This window comes from Neomonachus schauinslandi, chromosome 1 (genome assembly GCF_002201575.2).
Source record: "Neomonachus schauinslandi chromosome 1, ASM220157v2, whole genome shotgun sequence".
Classification (NCBI taxonomy): Eukaryota; Metazoa; Chordata; class Mammalia; order Carnivora; family Phocidae; genus Neomonachus; species Neomonachus schauinslandi.
This window is the reverse complement of record NC_058403.1, coordinates 5,800,425-5,824,891: the sequence shown is the minus strand read 5'-3', so window position 1 is coordinate 5,824,891 and position 24,467 is coordinate 5,800,425. Positions and strand designations below refer to the sequence as shown.

Genomic DNA, 24,467 nt, shown 5'->3' with positions numbered 1-24,467 from the left:
AAGCAGGGGGAGTGGGAGAGGGAGAAGCAGGCCTCCCTCCCAGCAGGGAGCCCGATGCGGGGCTTGATCGCACAACCCTGGGATCATGCAGGACCCTGGGATCATGACCTGAGCCGAAGGCAGATGCTTAACGACTGAGCCACCCAGGCACCCCAAAGCCTCTACCTTTAGTAAAGCGTATGAGGAGGCATTTTAATACATTGAGGGTCACTTTCCCAAAATGTCACATAAAACCAAAACTCAGAGAGAAATCTGTTCCTATTGAGCTTTGGAGGGTGTGGGAGAATGTTGAAAAATGAAACCCAATTTTGAGAAGTCTTTATAGCACCCGAATGTCTTCCCTTTTGAGGACACAGTCCTAGTGGGGGCTCAGCCACTGGCAAGGGGCTAAAGGTAGGGTTTGATCTGAGATCTTTCTGGAAGGCAGATGAGAGAGGAGGGGAGTACGAATGGGTGGGAGAGGGAGACCCGGCCCTAACAAGTTGCCTGGCAAAACAAATTCCACAGAAAGATGTTTCGTTAATCAGTTCTTGCTGAGAACCGCCCCCGCCCCCCCCACAAATTGTTTTCACTAAGATTGGGGCTGCCCTCCTGGCCCATTTCTCCCCCTTCACCACGGTGGTCTCCCACATTCATTCCGAATGGCTCACTTCAGATTATTAAAAATTCCACAATGCTGTTCTGATCATAGCTTACAAAATTTCCTATGGGTGAATATTTATTTATTAGTGTTTTGAGTAGTTAATGAAGTAGCTTGACCAAAATCATGGCCCAAACCAAACCTCTCTGTCTTTTTGTCCTTTTGTATCCTGTGTTTACATTCCTTGGTCAGCATTAAAGCTATGGATTCACCTTGTCTCTGGATGAGACTAATGAGTCAAGGAAGGACTGGATTGTGAGTTTGCCATACTTTTATTTCATTAGCAAGATAAGATTTGAAAAGTATATAACCTCAAGGGAACTCTAAAAACAAGTTTATGGCTAAGGATTGCTTTATCCTTGGGTTACTGTATAAAAGCAAATGTGTTTCCTTATAAATCAGAATTGCTAGAATATTATTTGGGCTTTGTTACTTCTCACTCTAAAAATCATTCTTCTGTTGCAGAGCTTGCTTCTCTCGCTTCAGAGTCCTCTGAATCCAGTGTTCGGGAACAACACAGAAATAGGCAACCTTATCAGGTGACTCAGACCATTTTCCCCATTTCTAGGTTTTTTTTCTTTTTGTCATTTAAAAACACTTGCCTGGTGGTAGGTGATTATAAAATGGTGTTTGTTTTATGTTCATGATGGAAGAACGTGGCCTTTGCTCACTGGTTAACCTGTTAGCATGGAGGACATAATACCTCTTGCACAGAAGTGTAGGTGGGGGCTTGTAGATCTTGGGGTATCTCTTACATGCCCACGTAGAGATGCTGAGTGGGCTGCTGGATGTACAAGTCTGGAGCTCCAGGGGAGGAGCACTAGTTGTAGATATTGTTGGTTTTTAGGCAAACTCTGATGGGCTCCATCTTTCCAAAGAACGTGAAGAACACAGTCACCCAGGAACCGTGAGGACACGGTATGTTACTTTTCTGACACGAAGTCGGTGTTGGTTGCCACGGATGAATGAACTGGAGTGCATACACAGAAAATACGATTCTTTATATCCACAGTCATATTAGGCAAAATATGTATTTTCTGACCTCCTCAAAGACACCTTCAAATGAGAAGCACTTTGATGTGACTCTGCAGTGCTGTGCCTGATATGTATGGATGTTCTCCCCTTTAGCTTTTGGAAAAGGCCCACTTGCAGATGGGTTCCCGACAGCATGTGGCATCCGAGGTCTTGGCTGTGTTCTGCCTACGAGTCGCTTTCAGTTTGAGGTGCTGCTGCTGGGAGTGCTTGCCCAGACCCATCATTCTTTCTTGGGGTAGATATTGACTTGGATTTCCAGGCAGCTCCAGGCCATCATATTCCTCCCTGCAGTTGGGATTCAGCTCAGTCCATATGTCTTGCCAGCGACGTGTGCTTCCCAGGCCTTTGTGGGGGAGGCGAGCTTTGACTGATGCTCAGCCACGTATCGGGAGGACCTAAGTGATGCCATTAATGGAAAACCCGTGGTAGCCAGATGGGAAGACATAGGAAGGGTCTGTGGCACCAAAGAACTTTGGCCTAGGTGACGAACTGTTGGGTTCTGGTACAAGTTCAGGCTATATCCTTAGGCTGGGTGTCAGGAAAATGGAAAGGTAAATTTCTTCCCGTCAAGTCTGCTGTCTTTGGCACATGTATTAGACTGGTATAGATGAATATGCTGCATAAAAACGCTATGTTTTGGGTCACTGAAGAAAGGTATATAATTCCATGTCACATTGCCACTTTGCTCGTTCGCAGTCTTGGGCACTTTGGTTTTTTTTCAAGGGTATTCTGTTCAAACACAATCCAAGCAAGGGAAAGTCTGAAGGGCCAGGGGCTGCATACGGGAATTGTCGATGTGGCCTTTAGGATGCCCAGATTCTTGGTCCCACCTGTGGACCCCCTTGCTCAGTGGACTTAGGTGCAACCCGAGTGTGTCTGAGTTTTAAGACAACACAGACTGATTGTCTAGGTGACTAGGTCTAAGGGCAATTGGCTACCTCATAGCAAGATGAACATGAGGGGCTGCTGGGACAGTGGGACATTGCCGATGACCACCTTGCCTACTTTGTAACCTCACATGGCCTGTGAATTTGATTTGCTAGTGTTCCAGGGCATTCACGATACCCATGCTAAGTACACTGGGTAGGGGTTGCACTGGACCCTTTCCAGGAGTGGAGGGTATCTGTGCCCTTATTGGAATCATGTGGATCCCCTGTAAGTAGAGGAGGGTCCAGCCCTGAGCCTCAAGTGTGTGCCCACACCTGGCTCAGGGACCAGTGAAGTGCTCTGAGGAGCAAGCAGTGTCTTGGGGTCATTCTCATCCTCACCTTCAAGACCACAGCTTCCAGCCCCACCCAGAGTTCCATGTCTATGTCTGATCTCCAGATTGTGATGAGCCTCCAGGCACCGCATCTTCATCATGCAGCACCAGGCATGATTTTAATTATGTCCTGCACCCAACAGTTACTGAAACAGGAAGCTGGAGTTTTAACACTTAGGATGGGCTACAAACCCCACTTGTTGCTGCACCAGCCTCCATAACTCTTGCTCCATCAGTATCCTTCTGATTGAGGTCCAGAATGCCAGAGACCCACACTCCCTTGGGGAAGATCAACCTGAGATGTCGTGGGGAGCCTCTTTTTCACGTCTCTTGTTATGTCCAGATGCTTTCAGTGCTGACAGCCCTGAGAAAGCTTCAGAAGGGTGAGGGCTCTGCTCAGGGACAACCTGGCATGAGTCAGGTCTGTTGGTGACTCTGGGCTGTAAACACACAAAAAAGTACCTGCTGACTGCCTGAACCTCCCTGCCTTGCTCATCCCCACCTCTAAGCCCACTCCCCTGCTAGGGTTCTCCCCTAAACATGGGACTTTTCACCAGAGGCTGAGAGATGGGGGGCAGTCCCTGTTCCTACCACTAACTGGCAGAAAGGAAGGATGTGTTTCCAGTATCCTGGATCCCAAGGAATGGTTGCTGAGCATGGAGGTGCATCCAGTCCCTCTAAGCTTCTGTATCTTGGTACCTTGCTGCTTTAGCAGTAGTTCTCAATGGAGGGTATACCTGAAGCTCTTTGGGTGTTTGTTAAAATGCAAAGTCTTGAGCCTCTTCCAGCCTTTCTGGATCAGAATTTCTGGGAGATAGGGCCAAAGAATGTATAGTTTTGCCATGTTCTCTAGGTGATCTCCTTTGAGGACAATATTTTCATGGCCCAACATGACAGCGTAACAGACATGCATGGTACTGTTCCTCAGAGCAAGTCATCACTGAGTGCAGGGCTTTTCCTTAGAACCGTTCATGGGGAATGACTTCTACTCCACAAGCTTGCCACAAAGCGTGGAGAGAAATTTGGGGTGTGATGCTGTGATGAGTGTCAGATGGAAGGGTCTTGATGCTGAGGCTCTTCACAATCTAGGCTGCACTGTCATGGGGAAACACTTTCTAAAACCTGTGTTTTAGGTGGGTCCTAAGGCACACTACATTCACTGTGGATGAAAGAAAAACAGGATTTTAGGCTGCAGAGACCAGAGCATGTAGTAAATTGTAGGAAGGATCAGAAAGGAAAATAAGAAGTGACATTCCAAACTGACGTATACCAAAATGTGATGCTTCTCTCCACTGATGATTCCTATTCAGGCTGGACTTACACTCAGGGTACGTAATACTGACTTTATTTTCTAGAAAGGAGTTTCTGTTGGTGAAGTGCTGTAAACGCAGGTATAACTGCCTACAAAACATGTGAGGACAACACTAATAAATAAAATTAGAAAGTCTTACTAACAATTACAGCTAATGGGAAGGGCAAGTACCCTTTGTTTTTATATGAAGTCATGGGCTTTGCAAATGCTTTACATCTTGGTGAATAGTTAATACAAACAGCCCTCCTTTTCCTCTGCTCTTTCCAGGCCTCAACTCCCTGCCAGTCAATTTTTCTGTTTATTTTGGGCAACTCTGTTTCTTTCTCTCCCAAGCCTGTCAGTTTTGAAGGGTGAGTGCATGAACGACTTGAAACGTGGATCAAGTCTTCCCTGCTAATCACGACTCTCCCGAAATAAACAGAAATACAACCTTAATAAATTTAGAAAACGGCAACGCATTTGCGCAGCCCAGCAGGGAAAACCAAAGGCAAACAACAACTGCAAAAACGTCAAAGCATTTTCACAGCAGAAGCCCGGTTCTTAGAGCACGGTGGTGAGGTGGCTCCAGCAGGCTCTTGTTCTTCCTGCATGACTGGGACTCATTAAGTTAAGACCTCGAGCCAGAGTGATTTTATCCTCAAGACTTACTGACATTCTATTGCAACATAAATAATGCATGGTGCCCAGTTACATTATTTAGGATGTGCAATGCAGCTGCAGTGTCCTGGAATCTGAGTCGGCAGTCTCAGGACTGGCAGAAAAACATATTACGTGTTTTGCAATAGGGCAGTACTGTTGGGCAGGTACTGGCCCCTCTGGAGGAGTATGTGGTTTGCTTGGGGTCACATTACCCAAGGAGAATGGCAAAGACCACATTTCTGAGAGGAGGCGGCAGCACGGCCACCCCAGGAGAGAGCAGGTGGACCTGTCAGACAGTCAGTTCAGCTTTGTCCCTCACCTTTAGGAGGAAAGTGTGTTTTTAAAGAAGTTTAGACATATTTTATATTTTCATACAGAAGTGAGAATTTCCATAGGAAGATTAAAACAAACAAACCAACCAGAATAGTGCATCTTTGCTGTCATTTGCCTTCATACAAATATTGGATTCTTTTTTTTTTTTAAAGATTTTATTTATTTATTTGAGAGAGAGAGAATGAGAGACAGAGAGCACGAGAGGGAAGAGGGCAGAGGGAGAAGCAGACCCCCTGCTGAGCAGGGAGCCCGATGCGGGACTCGATCCCGGGACTCCAGGATCATGACCTGAGCCGAAGGCAGTCGCTTAACCAACTGAGCCACCCAGGCGCCCAAATATTGGATTCTTTGAACTGCATTACTCGTAAGGCCCTGAACTCGGAAACTTCTGGGGTGCGTGGTTATTGAAAATAATGCAATAAAGGAAGGACATGTGTTAACATCTTTGGTTCCTCTCTGGGCCCTCACATTTCTTCTTATCTGATTAGTGGAGCTGTCGGCTCAAGTTTGTCTTTTATGTTGCTCTCCACTGATTCAATCCACCCCCTTCCCTTTGTTACCAGGGACCTGACATTCGGTGGCCGGGACCCGCAGGTCACCCGCAGGTTTCCTTCATCATGGCCAGTCCTAAGACCATCAGGAACGTCACTTTGGTCTAGCAAAGATGTCCCTCCCACCCATTCTGCATGTGACTGATGACCTGCATCACACCGACATGGGATCATCTTTCCTCTCTGTCCCAAGGCTGGGCTCCCACTTTGCCAGTGTTATGGGGACGCAGAGAGGCTGGAATAATCAGAATGAATACTTCGTGGGGGAGAGAAGGAGTCCGTTTCCCACCTTTCAGAGTAGAATTTGGCTTTCGAAATGTTTCAAGATTTTCGTGAATTCCACCAAGTAACTAAGTAAAAGCTGCAAATTCATCATCTTAATTTACTTGTCACTCGACACTCCTTGAAAATCCCATCAATGGCGGATAAGCCTCTATCTTACCATGACTTTTGAAAATATTTTTGTTATCTTACATAATATGAAGACAATATTTATGTATGTTTAGTATGTGGGGCATTAATGTACATTATCTGTGAAAAAGGAGCATACTCATTAGGATCAATCCGAAATCTAAGATTTCCTGGAAAATCAGAACTTACAGGTTAAGAATAAGATTAAATTCAAAGCCGATGTGCACACTGTGAAATATCCCATTACTGGATATTTATGTGAAGACATTCACTTTTATCTGCTCCTTATCAGGCTTGCTCTCATGTCGTCTGATGAGTTAGATGTGTATTATGCTTTGTGGGGGATGTACCTTACATACCACAAATGCCGTGAAAAAAACTGGAAATGGGTAACGTGTTCTTTAATAAGTAAAAGAGAAAACACCAAAGAATGTTATTGCCTTTCTGGGTTCCTTACTATACAGGTGGTAGTTTAAGGAATCATGATGCTTCGGAGACATCTATAAAAAAATCGCATCTTCATATTAGTCTTTGATTATTGTACATTTGCCCCATGAAAGTTAATATGAATGTTGTTATGATGAATAAAATTGCTGCCTTTTCCAGATATTTTTTTTTCGTGCGAATATTGTCAGTGCATTTCCTGCCCACCCATCTCTTCACGTTTACCCCAGAGGCAGGACTGTTATTTGGCGAAGCGCTGCGCCAGTTGGTACAGATTTCTGTGACGGTTAGTAATTAGCAACTGCTCAGTAATTAACAACATGCCCAACCTTGGTGCTGCTAACGTGGAATGTGACTTTTAAAATGTGTAAAGATTTTAGTGCTGCCTTAGAGTTAGTCAGTAGCGATGACAATCACTAGTATATGCTGAGTGCCGAACATACGTTAGGTCCAGGGAGGAAAGACGAGGCGACTCACCGGGACCCCTGTATCCTACCTGATTCCTTGCACAGGTTCCTTCTGCAGTAAAATAATATACGTATTTCTTCCTATAGAATCAATGCATGTTTATTATAAAAAATTAAGAATATAGTTAAGAAATGATTTTGAAATCACCCCTAATTCTATTGTTCAGAAGCAGGTATTATTAGGTACATATGTATCTGCTCACACACATGTGTTCACATAGATACACGCACGTACATATTTTGTGAAATTTGGATCATCATAAACCTTATTTCATAGCTTGCTTTCCTCATTTGACACTATCCTGAGGATTATTTCTGTTAATAAATACTTGCCTACAACATTTTGCTTCATTTGCTTAATAAAAATATCTTCTTGAAGTATAAGTCCAAAAAAGTACACAAATTGTAGGCATGTAGCTTGGTTACTTTTCACAAAGCATATGGGCCTTGAGTGGGGACATGCAGAACTAGAGCACCCCCAGCACCCCGACCTCCCCATGCCCTTCAAATCGCTGTCTGCCCCATCCTCAAAGGTCACCTTCCTCAAAGTTTTCCTTAAAATGCGTTAAGATTTTAGTGATTCCTTAGGGTAAATGATGTCAATTCATCATGGTGATGTTTCTCACCACTTAACACTCCCGCTTGCTAATCCACTCAATGGTCGACAAACCTATATACCACCATGATTTATAAAATGTTTTTATGATCTTAGATCCCATTCCACCTCTACCTTGAACCCCCTCGTGTGAATCACCCACTAATTCCAGGGCTGTTTGCTGGCACACATGGGGCTATGTCAGGTGTCAATTCTGATTCACTGGCGCTCAGACGGTGTCTGTTCTGAGGTGCTGGAGTTCATGCTGTACGGCTTGTCAACTATTTTAAGTATCACCACTGCTTAGAGGATCCTGAAAAAAATGTCATCTCTTCTAGGACTGTGTCCCTAAAGGGAGGGAACTGGCTGCCTATTTCCTTTGAAGTAGAGCTAAAATGCAAAATGTTTGAAACCCATGACTACTGCTGTATCACTTTCCTTAGATATCTTTATATGCAAAAACACTGCTAATTCACCAGCTTGAAAACTAGACTCTTGCTTGTTATAACTCCTTTACTCTGTGCCAGTGTGGTTCTGTCTCCCAGCACCATCCTGGAATGGGTACAAGTCAAGGGGAAAGACAAGAGCGTCACAAGACCCTTTGGGCAGAGTTGGTCAATGAGTGAACTCCATACTCTTCACTTCATGGTTTGCTCTCCTTAAACCACCACAGAGCCCCGATCCAGAGACAAGGCAAATGTCATGTCAGTTATGCCTTTTGTAACCTTTACAGAAGCCAGCATTCTGTATGCGTTTGGTAAATATTGAGATCAAGCAGGTCAATATTGAGAAAGACAGTATATCGAAGTGTAACGAATATTCGCCATCTGCCTGCTATAAGAATCGTATTTCTGTGGTTGTTTTAGGAGTCAGTGGGAGTAGCATGTAGAATATCATTGAACTTTAAGTTTTGAACTCTGCAGAACAATGCCAAAGGAATTTCATGGAAATGTCTCCAGCTTAGGTTGTGCCTGTTGAATCACTCTCAAAATATTTATCAGACTCTGGGAAGTTTTTCTGTGTCACTAATGGACTACTTTCTTACAGTAGCTTATTCCCGAAGTAAGGTTTCTCAGCCAGGTTTTATTGCACAAGAGGTGGCAAGTTATTTGAACAGAACTATCTGTAGCTGCACTGTCCAATACCTTAGCACATGTGGTTATTTACATTTAAATTATTTGAAAGTAAATAAAATATAAGATGCATTTTCTTGGTCCCACTAGCCACACGTCAAGTGCTCAATAGCCACACGTGGCTAGTGGCTACTGGTTGGGCAGTGCAGATGGAAGGTTTCGCTGCTGCAGAAAATTCTACAGGACAGTGCTGACCTAGAGCTAGCTGCTTGGAAATGACCTTGATGTGTCAAGGATGGGCTCTTTTATACAAACACTCAATCGCTGTTTTCTGTTAGTGTTATGTCTGTGTACTTGCCAGTTTCTATTTAGGAACCCTGTAAACCCCAAGGCAGCTCTCTACTGAGAATGGTATTTTGCTGATGTGGTAAACTCATCTCTTCCTTCTGCATTGCAGAGAGCTGAAGCGGGCTCAGGGAGATGCAGTGAGAGGGGTCAGTCACAGCAAAATGTCACGGCTAAGGGTGTTCCTCAGAAAGGCAGACGGGGCTACTGCTAAGGAGTAGCTGTCAGGTGCAGGTTTCCTTAAACCAGTATCTCTCACAGGTGTGTGTCATAAAAGCTTCGCCGTGGAAGCCACACCTGTCCATCCTTCCAGGCATCTTTGACCTTGGTTCTTCTGTCAGTGGCCTAGTTTTTTTCCTTAGAAAGTGCAAATAGGGTGGGATTAGGTGAAATGCGGTTAGCCTGAAGGCTCGTACTCTTGCAGTAGCAGGTGGTGGAAGTTATGGTGGTGGAAGTTATCTTCACAGTTATGGGGTGTGTGGCTGTGTGTGTGCGCATGCGTGAGTATGGATGCATGTGTGTGCGTGTGTGTGTGTTGTTCATTGTGTGATGTGCATGTGTGTGCATGCATGCCACAGTTTACTTAGAGTAGGGCATAAGTGATAACGTCAACACATGGAAGATAATTGGAGACCTTAAATAGAAACGCTTCCTTAGCTCTGTGTGGCTCTGATGGGGGGCGGGGGGCGGGGCATTAAAGTTGCCTTGCCAGATCCTGGGAGTTTGATGACCAAAAGGGTGAATGGATGCTGCCAAGCCTATAGGAGACACTGTGTCAACAACCGAGCCTTGCCATGTGAGTGCTCCCGATGTCATTGGGGAAGAGCGCTCCATCCTGTGTGAAGAGGGAGAACGATCCTCCCCGTGGAGCACCTGAGAACTTGCAGCAGAGATGAGAGGGATAGGGAGAGGATAGTAAAGAAGGACGCGGAGGGCAGCAGAATGGGACAGACAGGGGGTGGAGCAGGCCTGAGGAGCTGTTACCATCCCCAGGGCTGATGGGACAGGGAGAGGTGGCTAGACTAGTAGGGAGAGGCCCTTAGGTACAGGGACCTGCCAAGTTCTGGACGCCTGGCAGCGGGGAGGGAGGTGGCCAAGACTCCTTCTCCTCACTCTTCTGTTCACACCTCCTGTTGACCAAGCACGACCAGAACCAGAGGTCCATGGGGCCCTCTGATGTCGTCCATACGGGACAGAGAAGGGCAGAAAATGGATGTGGATGGCAGGCAGGCAGAAGATATCTAGCCCGGAGGATCTGGCAACATTTGGGACACAGAAAGCAAGGAATGGAGAATGTGTTTGTAAAGTTATGGGGAAAGATGTGTGGCTGAGTTGCACTCCACTTTTTCCTTTTCTTAAGGATGAATCCATTTACCAAAAGGGGACACCATTTGGGGGAAAAGAATTTGGCTGCACTGAATTTGAGTAGGTCACGGCTTCGGTGACACACCAGTAAAACAAAGGGATGGATGGTGGTCCCCTGAAGTCTCTTCTGGTACTTACCTTCGTAGAGATGCTCAGACACACACACACACACACACACACACACACACACACACACCCCTGCCCGTCCTCACCTGACCCAGACACACACACACACACACACACACCTGCCCGTCCTCACCTGACCTGGCCCAGCTGCTGGGATTGAAGCTGCTCCCACGTGAGTGTGTGCAGACGTCCCCCATCCCTGCTGCACGGGGAGAGAGCTGTGCTTGTCTGCAGATGGTAAATATTTAACTCTCACCTAGTTCAGCCTGTAAATCACGCCACGGGCTATGGCCTCGGGTGAGACACACTCTCCAACATTTCTGAAGCAGGCGCTCCGGCTTCTCCCTGGACCTGGGCGAAATGCAGAGTTGGAGGTGGCAGGCTGGGTCCTGGGCTGCGAGCCACCCATTTGCCTTCCCTCCTTTGTTGGCGGAGGCATGTTATTTCTCGCAGTACAATGTGATTTGGAACCCACAGACTGATGGGAAGATTTGTGAGAATTACTGCCCAGCCAACGGCTTCAGACTGAGAGATTCATGACCAGCATGTAATCCTACTGGGCTGACAGAGCAGAAAATGAGTGATTCCAGTAAAGTCTGTGGGGGAAATACAGTGCAGAATATCTTGATTATATTTCTGTTCAGAAACCTTAAGAATGTATGATATTTTATAGGGTAACTTAATTTGAGAACAATTGGCAATATTATGCTTCAATTTCATGGCTCATAAATCTGAGGTAGTTCAAATATAGCAAATTATTGTCTAAATCAAAAACTAATTCTAAACATTATAGTTGGCCTAGTTTTTTTCCTTAGAAAGTGCAAATAGGGTGGGATTAGGTGAAATGCGGTTAGCCTGAAGGCTCGTACCCTTGCAGTAGCGGGTGGTGGAAGAAAGTGCCCATCCCTTCTGCATCTTCACAGTTATGGGGTGTGTGGCTGTGTGTGTGCGCATGCGTGTGTATGGATGCATGTGTGTGCATGTGTGCGGTGTTCATTGTGATGTGCATGTGTGTGCATGCATGTATTTGTGTCTGTGTGTGGTATGTGTGTGCATGTGTGTGCGTGCGTGTGTGTGCATGTGTGCATGCGCGTGTGTGTGTAAGGATCAAGGAAAGGGAGGAGACACTTGTTTAGTGTCGACTACGGGAGTCAGCAGACTAAAGCCCGTGAGTCAAAATCAGTCTGCTGCTTATATTTGTATGGCCTGCAAACTAAGACTGGTTTTTAAATTTTTAAATGGTTGAAAAGAATCAAAAGAAGGATAATATTTCATTACATGTGAAAATTATATGGAATCTAAGTTTCAGCATCTGTAAGTACAGTTTTGTTGGGACACAGCCAATGTTTACGGATCATCCGTGGCTGCTTGTAGGCCGCAGGGGCAGAGGTGAGGAGCTGGGACAGAGCCTGTGTGGCCCACAGAGCCTGAAGTAATTGCTGTGTGGCCCTCTGCAGAAAGTGTGGTCTCCTGCACACAGGCACTTTCATGGGTTAGTTCACCTAATCCTTACTTAATCCTGTGGTGTTCTTTTTGTCTCCATTGTACCAAGAGCAAAGTGAAGTCACATGATACAGATCCCAGAGTGACATGCCTGTCTTTTGACCCCAGGTCTTTCTGATTCCAAAACTGGTTCCCTGTCTTCTCTCCGTGCTGGGTGACATCTTCCCCTGGATCTCCACCACTCTTAGGATAAAATCAAAAAACCTATCATGGCCTGAGGCCTGGTTGGCTCTACCCCAACTCTCCCTGGCCATGTACCACTCTCTCCAAATCACTCTAGTGCAGGAGATTCCACAGGGGTCCATGGTGTGGCCCACCTCCGGGCCTTTGCACATGCTTGGAACATTCACTTCCTCCCTCTTCACTTTGTCCAACTCCAGCTGATCCTTTGGATTGTCCTTGGTGAAGCCATCTGTATGGTTTTGTGCTAGTGCTAGGTCTACTAGCTACTCTTCCCACTATGGTTCTGGGTGGGAGTTGGCCACAGAAATGTGCCCAAGATCTGGAAGGTAGATATGAAGGCCCAGTGACTACATGCTCAGAAGGATGACGCCCAGATGCCCTCGAAGCTCACACATGCTGGCCCTCCAGTACCCTGGCCCTCCTGACCTCCTTCTGCCCCTTTGGGTCCTGGGCAGGGGCATGTGCAGGCCCTGAGGGGGAAGGGGCTGGCTTCTGCAGGGTCCCTGTGTCATGGGGGTTAGGAGAACTGGGAGAAAGGCAGGGGGTCCCAGTTTTCCTTCCCAGGTCCCAGTTTGCATCCCTGCTGTCCTATTCTTTTTGCTGATGGCAGTGACGACAGGCACTGCATCCTGGATGCAGAGGTGGGAGCTCACCATGGACTTCTCATGGGCTTCCCTTCACAGTCCCTGGTGAGTGACTCTCCTGATCCTCTCACCTCCCCTTTCTGGGCCTTTACTTCCCTGGCATCTCCTATGATTGTGTGAAGTTGAGTCCCTGTAATGAACCCCTTACTCTGTGTCACTGGGAACATTCTGCTTCCCTGATGGAACCCTAACAAACCTACTCCCTGTTGGGTTAATGCCTTGACTATGTTAACACATCACCTTAGACTTCTTCATCGTGCTACCTAGTGACATAATTGTTTGTATGACGAATTACTGAATGTCTCCTTTCCCATTTAATTCTGTGAAGGGGGGCAGCTCCACGCTGCCTTATTCCCTGTGTAGCCTGGGCAGGCACATTCCACATGGTCAGTACATACTTGCGCAATGAATGATTCATGCCAAAAGCAATGAGGGGAACATGAACATCGATTTTGTTTTTAGGCAATCGTTCACATTGTTTTTGGAACCTCTAGGCTGTCAAGGTTCATGGGCTAATGCAGGTTAGTGGCCACTTTCCACTCGTTGGCTCACCTGGTGCCAGAAACAAAAGGGGCACAAGCTCTCACCTGCTGCTGAAAGGCACGCACTGTTAAGGTCATCACCGTGAGTGTTTTGGTCAGGGGGTCACTGTCGAGTTGCATTTTCCCTCTTGGGGGTCTGGAGTCCCCTGGCAGCATGATACAGGGGAAAGAGCTGGAAAGAAGCAACTGGGCTTGCTACCCAGGTGACCTTGGGCGAGTCACCTGACTCAGGTGAGCCATACTGCATCGGTAAAAGGTGTGAATGTGGGTGGGTGCTTGAAGTTCTTAATGATTCACAGGTGCCAGTGGCTTTCAGTTGAGGGCAGGTTTCCTCAGGAGAAGCCTGCAAAACTTTCACTTGGTGGATAGTGAGAGATATGCTCATACGAGCTTATGTTTCACTGTAACTATTTCACAATAAATAAAAGCAGAAAATGTGTTTGTCGTGCATCTAAGGCCGAATTTTCCACGAAGGCCATGACCTTGGAAAGATTAAGGTTGGTTTTGCGAGGAGCTTCATCCAGGGTGGTTGGCCGTTCTGGCAAACTGCTTCTCCAATAGCACCCCACCTGCAGTCTCTGAGATGCTGTCATGAGGCACAGGAATCGCTCGAGAGGTATGGCTGCTGCATTCCTGGTGATCCTCAGGGTGGAGGCCGGGATTTGACTGCTTCCTACGTCTAGGGTGGAGTTCCACAGAGCATTGCATTTGCTTTCTTATAAACAGCTTCCCTGTTAAAGCTCCTTTATACCATATACACGGCGTTATGTTGGCGTTCTTTTTTCATCTTGAAATTCAGGTATCTGAGTAAGGGATGTTATCTATGAATTTAATCTCAGAATAGTAAAACAGGTCTTGCAAAATAATTGTTATTCAAAATGGTGTTGCGTTCGAAAGGATAAGAGCCTTCAGACTGTCAATGTCCTTCTCGCTTCACGGTATCTCTGCATCTCCCCCACTCCCAGAGCATCATATTTCACTTCTGGAGGAGGTTTGGCAAAGGGCAAGAAGAGCAATCCTCCAAGTTAGCATGTTTGGGTATGGGTTTCTTCTCTTTCCATCTATCTAAACACCCTTACTTGGGTGTTTACACGTAATTTCTTTTCTTTTCTTTTCTTTTTTTTTTTTTTTTAAGATTTTATTTATTTATTTGACAGAGAGAGACGCAGCGAGAGAGGGAACACAAGCAGGGGGAGTGGGAGAGGGAGAAGCAGTCTTCCTGCGGAGCAGGGAGCCCGATGCGGGCTCGATCCCAGGACCCTGGGATCGTGACCTGAGCCGAAGGCAGACGCTTAACGACTGAGCCACCCAGGCGCCCCTACACGTAATTTCTTGAAAACGTTTTGAGCGATGGAGAATTATCAGTGACATCAGAGCTTCGTGGGAGAGTTTTATAGCATTGTGCTTGACACTGTTTGCAAGATACATTTCTTCTGGTACTGAATTCAGCATTTACATGCAGCAAACTGGCTGCTTAGCATTGGGTAGGGGCTCCACTTTGGCCCGGGGTGTAGATTGCTGGAAAGAATGTCACTCAGACTTCAATGAGAAAATGCTGGAGAAAGTACAAAATCATAGCTTCTCCTGAAGCCATCAGAAGTCAGAGATCTAAGATCACAGGGCAATGGAGTAGCCTGAAATCCAAAGAGCCAGAGCCCTTCTCCCAGGAGAGGAAGGACATTAGCAGGGGGACAGAGCATAGGAGGAAGTCCCTCTACTATACAAGTGTTTCAAAGAAATCAGCTAAAATTTTAAGTGATTGCTCCTGGCCTGGGGTGGACTAGCATGCCAGCAGAGAGACCCCGGGAGCAGCAGACGCAAGAGGGTTCACACTCACTCACAGACTCCGTGCCTTGCACCTCCATCAGGGACTCTCCAGAAAGACCAGGGTGGGAGGCTGGAGAGAGCCTCGTTGGCTTGCGGTCGGCCACCTTCTCCCCGTGTCCTCACGTGGTTGTGCCTCCATGCACATGCATGTGTGTCTTGGTGTCTCTTCCTCTTCTTGTAAGGACACTAGTCAGTCTGGATTAAAGTCCATCCCTTATGACCTTATATTACCTTTATCACTTCTGTAAAGGCCCCATCGCCAAAGACAGTCACATTCTGAAGTACTGGGGGTAGGGCTTCAACATATATGGCTTTTGGGGGGAACAATTCAATCCATAATGATAACAATAACTAAAACAACCCAAACCCAGTTCCATCCTAACTAGATTTACCAAGCCTCCACACTTAAAAAAAAAAATCCCTTGTCATCCTATTATTAGTGTTTCCCTATTGCTGCAGTCACTATGGTTGCCATGATTAAAGGCTACATAATAATTTTTTGAATGGATTTGTCATTCCTATGTCCTCTCCTGCTGTTGCATATTTTAGGTTAGTTCCATTTTTTTTGCAAGGAAAAAATTTTATGCACCTATTTTCTATAGTTTGGAACAGTGTATAAGGATAGCTTCTAAAAAGAGAAATTACTGCATCGAAGGGGATGACCCTCTTCATGCGCTAAATTGTGTCCCCAGCAAATTCATGTATTGAACCCTAACTCCCATTATAATGGCATTTAGAGGCGGAGCCTTTGGGAGGTAATTAGGCTAAATGAGGTCATGAGGGTGGATCTCTAATCTGATGAGACAGGTGTCCCCGTAAGAGGAGGAGGCACCTGTGCCCCCCCCCCCCCCCCCAGCGTGTGCCCACAGAAGAAAGGCCATGGCAGCACACACCCAGAGCAGACTACTACAACCCCTTTGACACATTACACATCTGAAAGTCCTCTTGCCCCTAGTAAAGTCATCTACCTTTTCTTCTGGCCGTTTACATAAAGTTCTCTGTGTGACCTCCTCTGAATGACTTCCGTCATCTATAAACAAGATATTCAAATGCACTCCCTCATTTAAATAATTTATGCAGATATATGTCAGATCCCATCCCTGACATCCCACAACTAAAAATCATGAATTTTGTATCTTTAAACTTATCAATAACAAAGCAGTACCCTAATTCCAACATTTCTTTCTTTTATTTTTAGATCAGCCCTTCCATGTACCAGGAAATACGCATATGACCAAATGACCGAAACAAAACCAAAACCCAATAAAGCCCCAAACCTTCCAAACTAAAAAAAAAAACCCCTGGAGTTATAGAAATTCATGCCTAAACCCTATAAATATTTTATCATAGCCATTTTCCCAAAGTATATTTTTTTGTATCTTAATACACAAAGAGTGTTATCTGAATACATGTTGCTTTAACACGATTTGTATTAGTTTAAAATGTGGAGAGGGAAACTTCAATGAAACACTTTAAACACACTTGTCATGTGTGTCATCAAATATTGGGAGTGAGAGTTATGTAAAAATTAAGAATGAATAGCCTAGGAGAGATTGGCCATCGTTGGATGATCTGACTTCTCTCATCATCCAAACCCTTGGTTCCCCCTGGGATATGGCTTCTCTGGGACCACGGGAGTATCACATGGATGGAGGGTCAAATTTTGCATCGGAGCCTTTGTTTTGCTGTCTTCAATCGAACCTAAGAGTCAGTCAATGAACATTTATTGATTTTTCAAGGTTTCTTAGGATGCAAAGAATAAGATACTGTCTGTATGGACTTTTTGAGTCATCGGTTTTGTCAAAGTGTTGTTCTAAGGCTGCCTACTTCTCACGATGGTACCCTGGGGACCTGCCCTGGGTTCTCACATGAATTATATCATCTGAAAGAGAGACACATCTTCTCTGCTTCTCAGGTCTGTCTACTTTATATTTACTCAAAGACTGACTATATTGAGGCAATGTACAGATCAGGACTTTTTGAGGGAGTAGGGAAATTTTCAGATGATCCCAGATTGTCACTTAATGTTAAAATGGGCTCATCAATCCAGTTACCTCCTGGCCCAATTTCCTCACTTACACACACAGCAAAATTGTTGGAGGGGAGGTTTTTAGTTCAACTCTGAAGAAAGGTGATTCCAGGAAGCAGGAGTTAAGGAGTAGGAGAGTGAGGTGGGGAGGAGGAAGGTAGCGGGTATGGATATTATCCATAATATGCACAAGCCAATAGGGCTTGCAGCTGTGACAGTGAGGGCTGAGGTTGGGGCTGTTCCTGCAAGAAGCATGGTGCCCCCAGAAAGGCCCACCTGAAGGACAGCAGGTTTGTTCACCTGTTCCATTCCCACTGACTGGGGACATTAACATCCTCCTCCCTTCCTCCCAACTACTAAGACGACGCTGGAGTACAAATGAGGGAGGCTCAGGAGGCTGCCTGAAGTGGGATGCTGCAAAGTCCAGGATGAGTCTGAGCACACTGGGAACTCTTCTCCACATCTGTGACGGTGCATCGGGGAGATGGGACTTGGGGTGCCAGCAGCATTGGCCTCAGTGACTTTGTTTCCCCCTTCCTTTTTCTATCTGACTCCATAACCAAACAAGCGAAGATCAGGAGAGGGTAGGGGGAGGACTCAAGCTTCTGATACCAAGACTCGAATAGTCTAAGTCTTGCTTTCTTGGCAAACTGCTGAGAAAGTGTGTGGTACTTGCAGCTGCGCTTAGATCATGATAATTATAAGGAAACAAATTAATGAAGAACCCTGAACGTATTTACGAGCATTCTTCCATTGTCACAGATATGCAAGTGGTTCTCTTTTTTTTTTTTTTTTAAAGATTTTATTTATTTTTTAGAGAGCGAGTGAGAGAGAAACAGCATGAGAGGGGAGAGGGTCAGAGGGAGAAGCAGGCTCCCCGCTGAGCCGGGAGCCCGATGTGGGACTCGATCCCAGGACCCTGGGATCATGACCTGAGCCGAAGGCAGACGCTTAACCATCTGAGCCACCCAGGCGCCCCTGCAAGTGGTTCTCTTAAAGACCTATAGGACTAACTAGACTTAAAAATTAACCAGAATGACATGCTTTAAACTCATGTATCTTTCCAGGGCAAACAAGGGCAGGTGCAATTGCAACCTGCAAAATGCAAAATTTAGATCTGTTCTCTGGAAAATGCACCACTCTAAGTTTCAAAGACCAACGGCCAACTGTGGTGGAGGGCAACTGTATGGCTCCAGTTGGCCATATTTTAGGACAGCACCAATATGCCCTCGACTTTTTATTTCATCGTCAAGGTAAAAATACTAACATCTGTCCGAATGTGATACTACATAATATAAAGCTGTGACTTGTGCCTTCTTAAAAGCTTAAAATATAGAAGACACCACTGAGGGGAGAGGATAAATAATGTAGAGTCAACCAGGAAAACAGTTAAATGAATGTTTTAAAAAGTGAGCTATTAGCCTCATTACCAAGTGGCAAGGTCCTGAGTGTGCTTACGAGTTCATATTTTGGGGAGGGTGACTGGGAGATTTTGCTGTTGTTTTCCTGTAGTGGTGAGTTCTCTGGGAGAAATGGGTTTCAAGGACTGCTTATATTTAGGAAGAGGTGATGATAAGAGAGAACATCCATGGCTAGAGTGGGACCCCAGGGATGACTTTGAGATGGAACTATGGCCAACGCCACACTGAGTACACTGAGTACATTTCTAGAGAAGAACACACACTTTAGGCAACTTGAAGGAGTTGTTGTTGGAAGGTGGGCTCTTAGTAATGTTGGAGGAATGGATAAAGACACATGATGTGTGACATGCATAAGCCCAAGGGAAGGCTGGAAGATGACGGCGAGGTAGTGGATATTGTGCCGATTTACTGTGCAAGGGAGGAAGGGCACCAAGGGGAGAGAAGTCACCAGAAGAAGAAGAAACATTACCAGGGGTCAGAGGACAGCCCAAGGGAAGTCTAAGCAGCAGACAGCGGTCCAGTGAGGAATAGGTGTCAGTGAGGAGCAGGGTGAAACCCAGAGTGGGGAAGGTGGGAAACACTAGGAAGGACCTACCCTTGGCTGGGTCTTCCATAATTTGTGCATGATGGGTTCCTGAGGATCTTCTGAGGAGACGTCCTGAATGGCCAGATTCTCTTTGGAGAACTTTGACCATGAATCGTCTTCCATTATGTAACCAAAGCACTGAATTTCACCTCTCGTTCTCTTGGTGGTTGCTGGTGACTTGGGCTGAGTCTGCATGGAAACGGGCTGCCTGGTAGGAGCCCCTTGGTGGTGGCCAAATGCTCAGCTTGCGACTTCTGCAACTACCTGTCTCTGGCACATGTCTCATTGCAGCATTTAAGGGGGAGGGGCGCACAGGATGCGGCAATCCTGGCAAGACCTCCCCTCCCCCAGCCTCCCTGCCTGAGGAGGAGATGAGAGCTGTTTACCTACTTTCTCTTAAAAGACCATCAGGAATAATCCCATCGCTTTGTATGCAAATCTCTCTTTAGATCAGTCTCCACCAGAGAACCAAGGCTTTTAGGTGGTCTTTTCCCACCCTGATTTGTGTCTCATAAGGTTTTTTATATCCCTTAAGAGGACTCAGTCTCCCACCCCTTCCCTACCACTCAAAATGTTGTACTGTGCCCTCTGCAATCTGGTCTGTCACCAGAAAAATCCCCTGGACCTTCAAGCTCTTCTCAGAAACTTTCCTTCTTTCTCAGAATGGGATTTGCTCTCCCCTGAGGGCACCATAGTCCTCTTGAGTGTTCTCTCATTCCCCATGGAGCACAGGCCTGGGAAGGGGGTGGGCATCCTTTCTGCTTCTCATGGCCTCCTTCCCACCATTTCCTTCCTGCTTTCCTCAAAAATTCTGGCCTTGTCAGGTAGCTGCCATTACCATACGTATTAGTCTGGGTTCTCCAGAGAAACAAAACCAACCTCCTCTAATAGAAAACATTATTATGTTCTATTATAATATTATATATATATATATATATATATGTGATATATTGTGTATATATTTACTATAAGGAAGGGCTCACAAGATTATAGAGGAGTCCAAGAACTGTAATGGGCAAGTGAAGACCCAAGAGAGCTAAGGGTGTAGTTCTAGTTTGAGTTCAAAGGCTTGAGGACCAGGAGAGCGAATTTGTGCAAGATCCTGTCTGAATCTGGGTCTGAAGGCAGGAGAAGACTAATGTCCCAGCTCAAAGACAGTGAGGCAGAGAGAAAAGATTCTTTCTTATTCTGCCTTTTATTCTATCTGAACCCTCAATGGATTGGATGGGGTCCACCCTACTGGGGGGGATGTCTAGTTTACTCAGCCTACTGATCCAAATGTGAATCTCATCCGGAAACCCCCCTCACAGACACACCCAGAATAAGGTTTAGCCAAATATTGGGGTGCCCTGTGACACATACAGTCAGGCATCATACCATGCTGTCCCGTCACAGTCCTCCGCTGATCTTCTGGTCACTTCTCCTTGTTCATGGAAAAGTTGGACACTTCATCATTATTATTACCCGGGGAACTGTAGAGAAAATATTTTTACATTTCTTCACAGTTAGAGCATCCTGAGCAAATTTTATTAAACTTGAGGCCTGGGCTTAAAAGAACAAGCCTTGGAAGTTGAAGTGTGATTAGACAGGGAGAATTTCCGGAGAGATTTGCTTCCCTGGAAGTGTATGTTTACAGTTCAAGGTGGGGATGAGACCCAGGACCATTCCTGGGTTCTGAAGCCGGAGACACTAATCTCTTCTTCTTGGAATAATTTATTTACATTCCAAAGGGTGAGAACCCAGGATCCTTTCCAAGGAGAATTTATTTATATTAGGGAGTGACAAAAGATTCTTTGCTTGACCAAACTTTAGTCAGGCTCCTGAACCTTCTCCTGGACCCGTCTGTGTACTTCCTTGTAAAATCTAGTTTTAGCAAGGACCCTGCCCAGTCAGTTTAACCAGCAGCCCCCACCCTGCATGTTTGGTCAGATTGCTCATCCTCCCCTCTTGCACCAGGTGGGGTCTGATCACCTGGCCTGCCGTCAGCAAGAATCCCGTTAGGTTAGTTTTGCCAGAATCCCCCTGAGCCCTGGTGTTTCTTCTTAGAAATTTTTTATCCATTGCCTCACACCTGCTCCTTGGCTATAATTTCCACTTCCCTATGCTATGTCAGAGTTGAGCCTGGTCTATAGTCAAGTCTATTTTCCCCTATTTTAATAGTTCTGAATAAAATCTGTTTTTACCACTTCACCTACTGTCCAACTCTGGTTTTTCTTAGACAAGAAATAAGTTTTATTTTCCTTTTTCAGAACGGGAGGAGGACTATGAAACAAGCCATCCTATATAACCACCCAGATTTATATTTTTATTTGTGGACCACAGTGTGTGGGGGGACATCTGATGTAGCTCTAATTGCATCTCATTGTATTACCCCAGGGGCAAGAATCAGGGTGTGAGGAAGGAGGGTGGTTATTAGAAGTAATAATTAATCTGTCTTTGTTCTGGAAACTCAGATCAACTTTAACTGAATGCGAACAGCTATGGTTACTGCACACAGAACATTGTCTTCAACACGGCTCCAGCGTTCTTGGTGATTGAATACTCATGTCAAACCACCACATTCAGGCTTCTTGGGTCCTTCATTTCCTCATTATGCATACACATTTTTTCTCTACACCAGTCCCTACCCACTGCTTTGATCATTTCTTAGACCTCCAAAATTTAAACTCTAAACATATTCCACTCAGACTCCCCACTTCTTTCTTTTCCCTTTTCCCTTTCCTCTCCTCTCCTTTCTTGTTGTTGTGTGTGGGTTTTTTTTTGTTTTTTTTTTTAAGAGAAGGAGGGAAGGAAGGTGGAGAGGGTCAGAGAGAGAATCTCAAGCAGACTCCCTCCTGAGTGTGGAGTCTGACATGTGGCTTGATCTTATGACCCTGAAATCATGACCTAAGCCAAAACCAAGATTTGGATGCTTCACTGACTGAGCCACCCAGGCGCCCCTCTTATCTTCACTTACTGTAGTCCTTCTGCTCCTATCATACTTAGTCTGCATTGGGACCACCAGTGTATTTGCACTCCTTCTTCACTCCTCATTACTCCTTTTTTTCACCCATTTTAGAGTTCATGGTCCTTAAATATAACCACTCCCTTGCACACACCTTCAGCTCCTTTGCCCTTCTTGACATCGCTCAGCAAAACTCCAGCCTTCACTACAGTAAATTGTCTGACTATTTCACATCTGCTTCCAATGGCAGCATGTGGTGGCTGTTCCTGTTTTGAATTCATCACACAACCTCACGTAGCTCTTTAGCACTGCCCAGCTATCCTGCTACTTTCTCTGGTCAATTCTTTCTCACATACACAGAGATAATTATTTCATACTTTCTCCTCTCTCCTTGAAATTGCTCATAACCTTCTGTATCAGTCAGTTTTTGCTCTGTAACAAACAAGTACGAAATCCCAGGGGCATACATCGGTAGGAATTTGTGACCATACTTACACGTCTGTGGATCAGCTAGGCTGCTTGCTCATTATCCTGGTAGCAGCTGGTGGCCAGGGGGCACATTCTTCTCATGGCAATGGCAGAAGCAAACGGGCCAGGACCAGGTGGTCTAGGTCATTTTGTTTCTCTGTTCACCTCACATTCACTCACATTCCATTGGCCAAATTAAGTCACAAGGCCAAGCCCCACCTCAATATGGTGGGAAAGTCTACTCCTCAGATGGACGAAGTAGAGGAAGGGAGTGAATATTGTTGAATAGTAATCACTCCCAGTTGAAGATCTTGTTTTATTTCACTGAATAATCAAGAGAGAACCACCTTACATCTTCCCCACCAAATCATGAGTTCAACAACAGCCTTGGTCTGACTCTTATACTCTGCTTCCTCTCTTGTGGTAAAGGGCCTGCTGTGGCTATGCCAATTGCTCCAGTGTGCCCCGGATCCTGTCTCCTTTGGCCATGCCAGCTGGCTTCCCGGTATCGTTGGCTTTTCCTTCTCTCCTGGATCATTCCCATTAGCCAGCACACTCTATTGCTTGCACTGAAGCATTGTCCTTGTTTGATTTCTCACCCCCTCTAGCCACCAACTCCTTCTGCTGTTCTTTATAGCAAAACTCCTCCAAATCACATTTTCCACTACCCCACTTCCCAATTCCAATCAAGCTTTTGTCCTCCACATTGAGATCATGCTGGTCAAGGCCACTACCAAACACCATCTTGTCAAACCCAGTGGACACTCAGCACTCTCCATCTTCCTTGACCCATTGGTGGCATTTGGCATGGTTGGTCACCTCCTCCCTGAAATCTCCATGGTTTCCATGAATCTCCATTCTCCCCTTCCACAATATTAACTTCTGTTTTTTGTTTGTTCTTTGAGATTCCCCTCTTCCTGGGCTGTCTAAATGTTGGTTCATTCTGGACTGAGTTTTAGATTCTCAATTACAATCTCTCCCTAGGTGGCTTCACATTTCACTTAGTCTCATGGCTGATAGTTCCACATTTTATGTTTATCCTTGACCTACCTCCAAATGCCAGACTTGTTATCCAATTTACTACTTGGCATCACACTGAAATTTTGAGTAGACACCTCAAATCTACATATCAATACTAGATTTCTCCCCAACTCCACTGCTCCCCATGTCAGAAATGATGCCACCTATCGTCCAGCCATATGGTTTTGGTTCTCTTCTTCACATCTTTCATTCAGTGTCTTTTTTTTTTTAATTTTTTAAAAATTTTTTTTAAAATTAAAAAAAATTTTTTTATTGTTATTTCATTCAGTGTCTTGTTGGAACTATCCTTCAGACACATCTGGAATTCACTTATCACCACTTCTGTGGTTGGCAGAATAGTGGCCCCCAAAAGATATCCATTCTGTAATCTCCAGAACCTATGAATGTCACTTTACATGGCAACAGGGGCTGTGCAGATGGGACATGGTCACAGACTTTGGGGGGAGATTATCCTAGATAATCTAGGTCACACAAGTCCTTAAAATGGAAGAGGAAGGCAGAAAGATGGGTCAGAGAGATATGATGTGGGTAGGAGTCAACTGCTGCTGTGGGCTTTGAAGATGAAGAAAAGAGCCATGAGCCTAGGAATGTGGCACCTTCTAGAAGCTGGGACAGCCCTCATTTCACAGCCTGCAAGATAACAGAGACCTTGGTTCTATAGCCACAAGGAACTAAGTTCTGA

General features: G+C 45.5%; 1 protein-coding gene across 1 annotated transcript in view; it reads left to right on the top strand.

Moving 5' to 3' along the window:
- IGSF5 (immunoglobulin superfamily member 5) overlaps window positions 1–5,879 on the top strand; it is a 35,199-nt gene extending 29,320 nt beyond the window's left edge. Inside the window, exons 7-8 of the mRNA XM_021679174.1 lie at window positions 1,106–1,179; window positions 5,784–5,879. Of these exons, the coding sequence (XP_021534849.1) occupies window positions 1,106–1,179; window positions 5,784–5,879 (170 nt within the window). The remainder of the gene's footprint in view (window positions 1–1,105; window positions 1,180–5,783) is intronic.
- The last annotated feature ends 18,588 nt before the right edge of the window (window positions 5,880–24,467 follow it).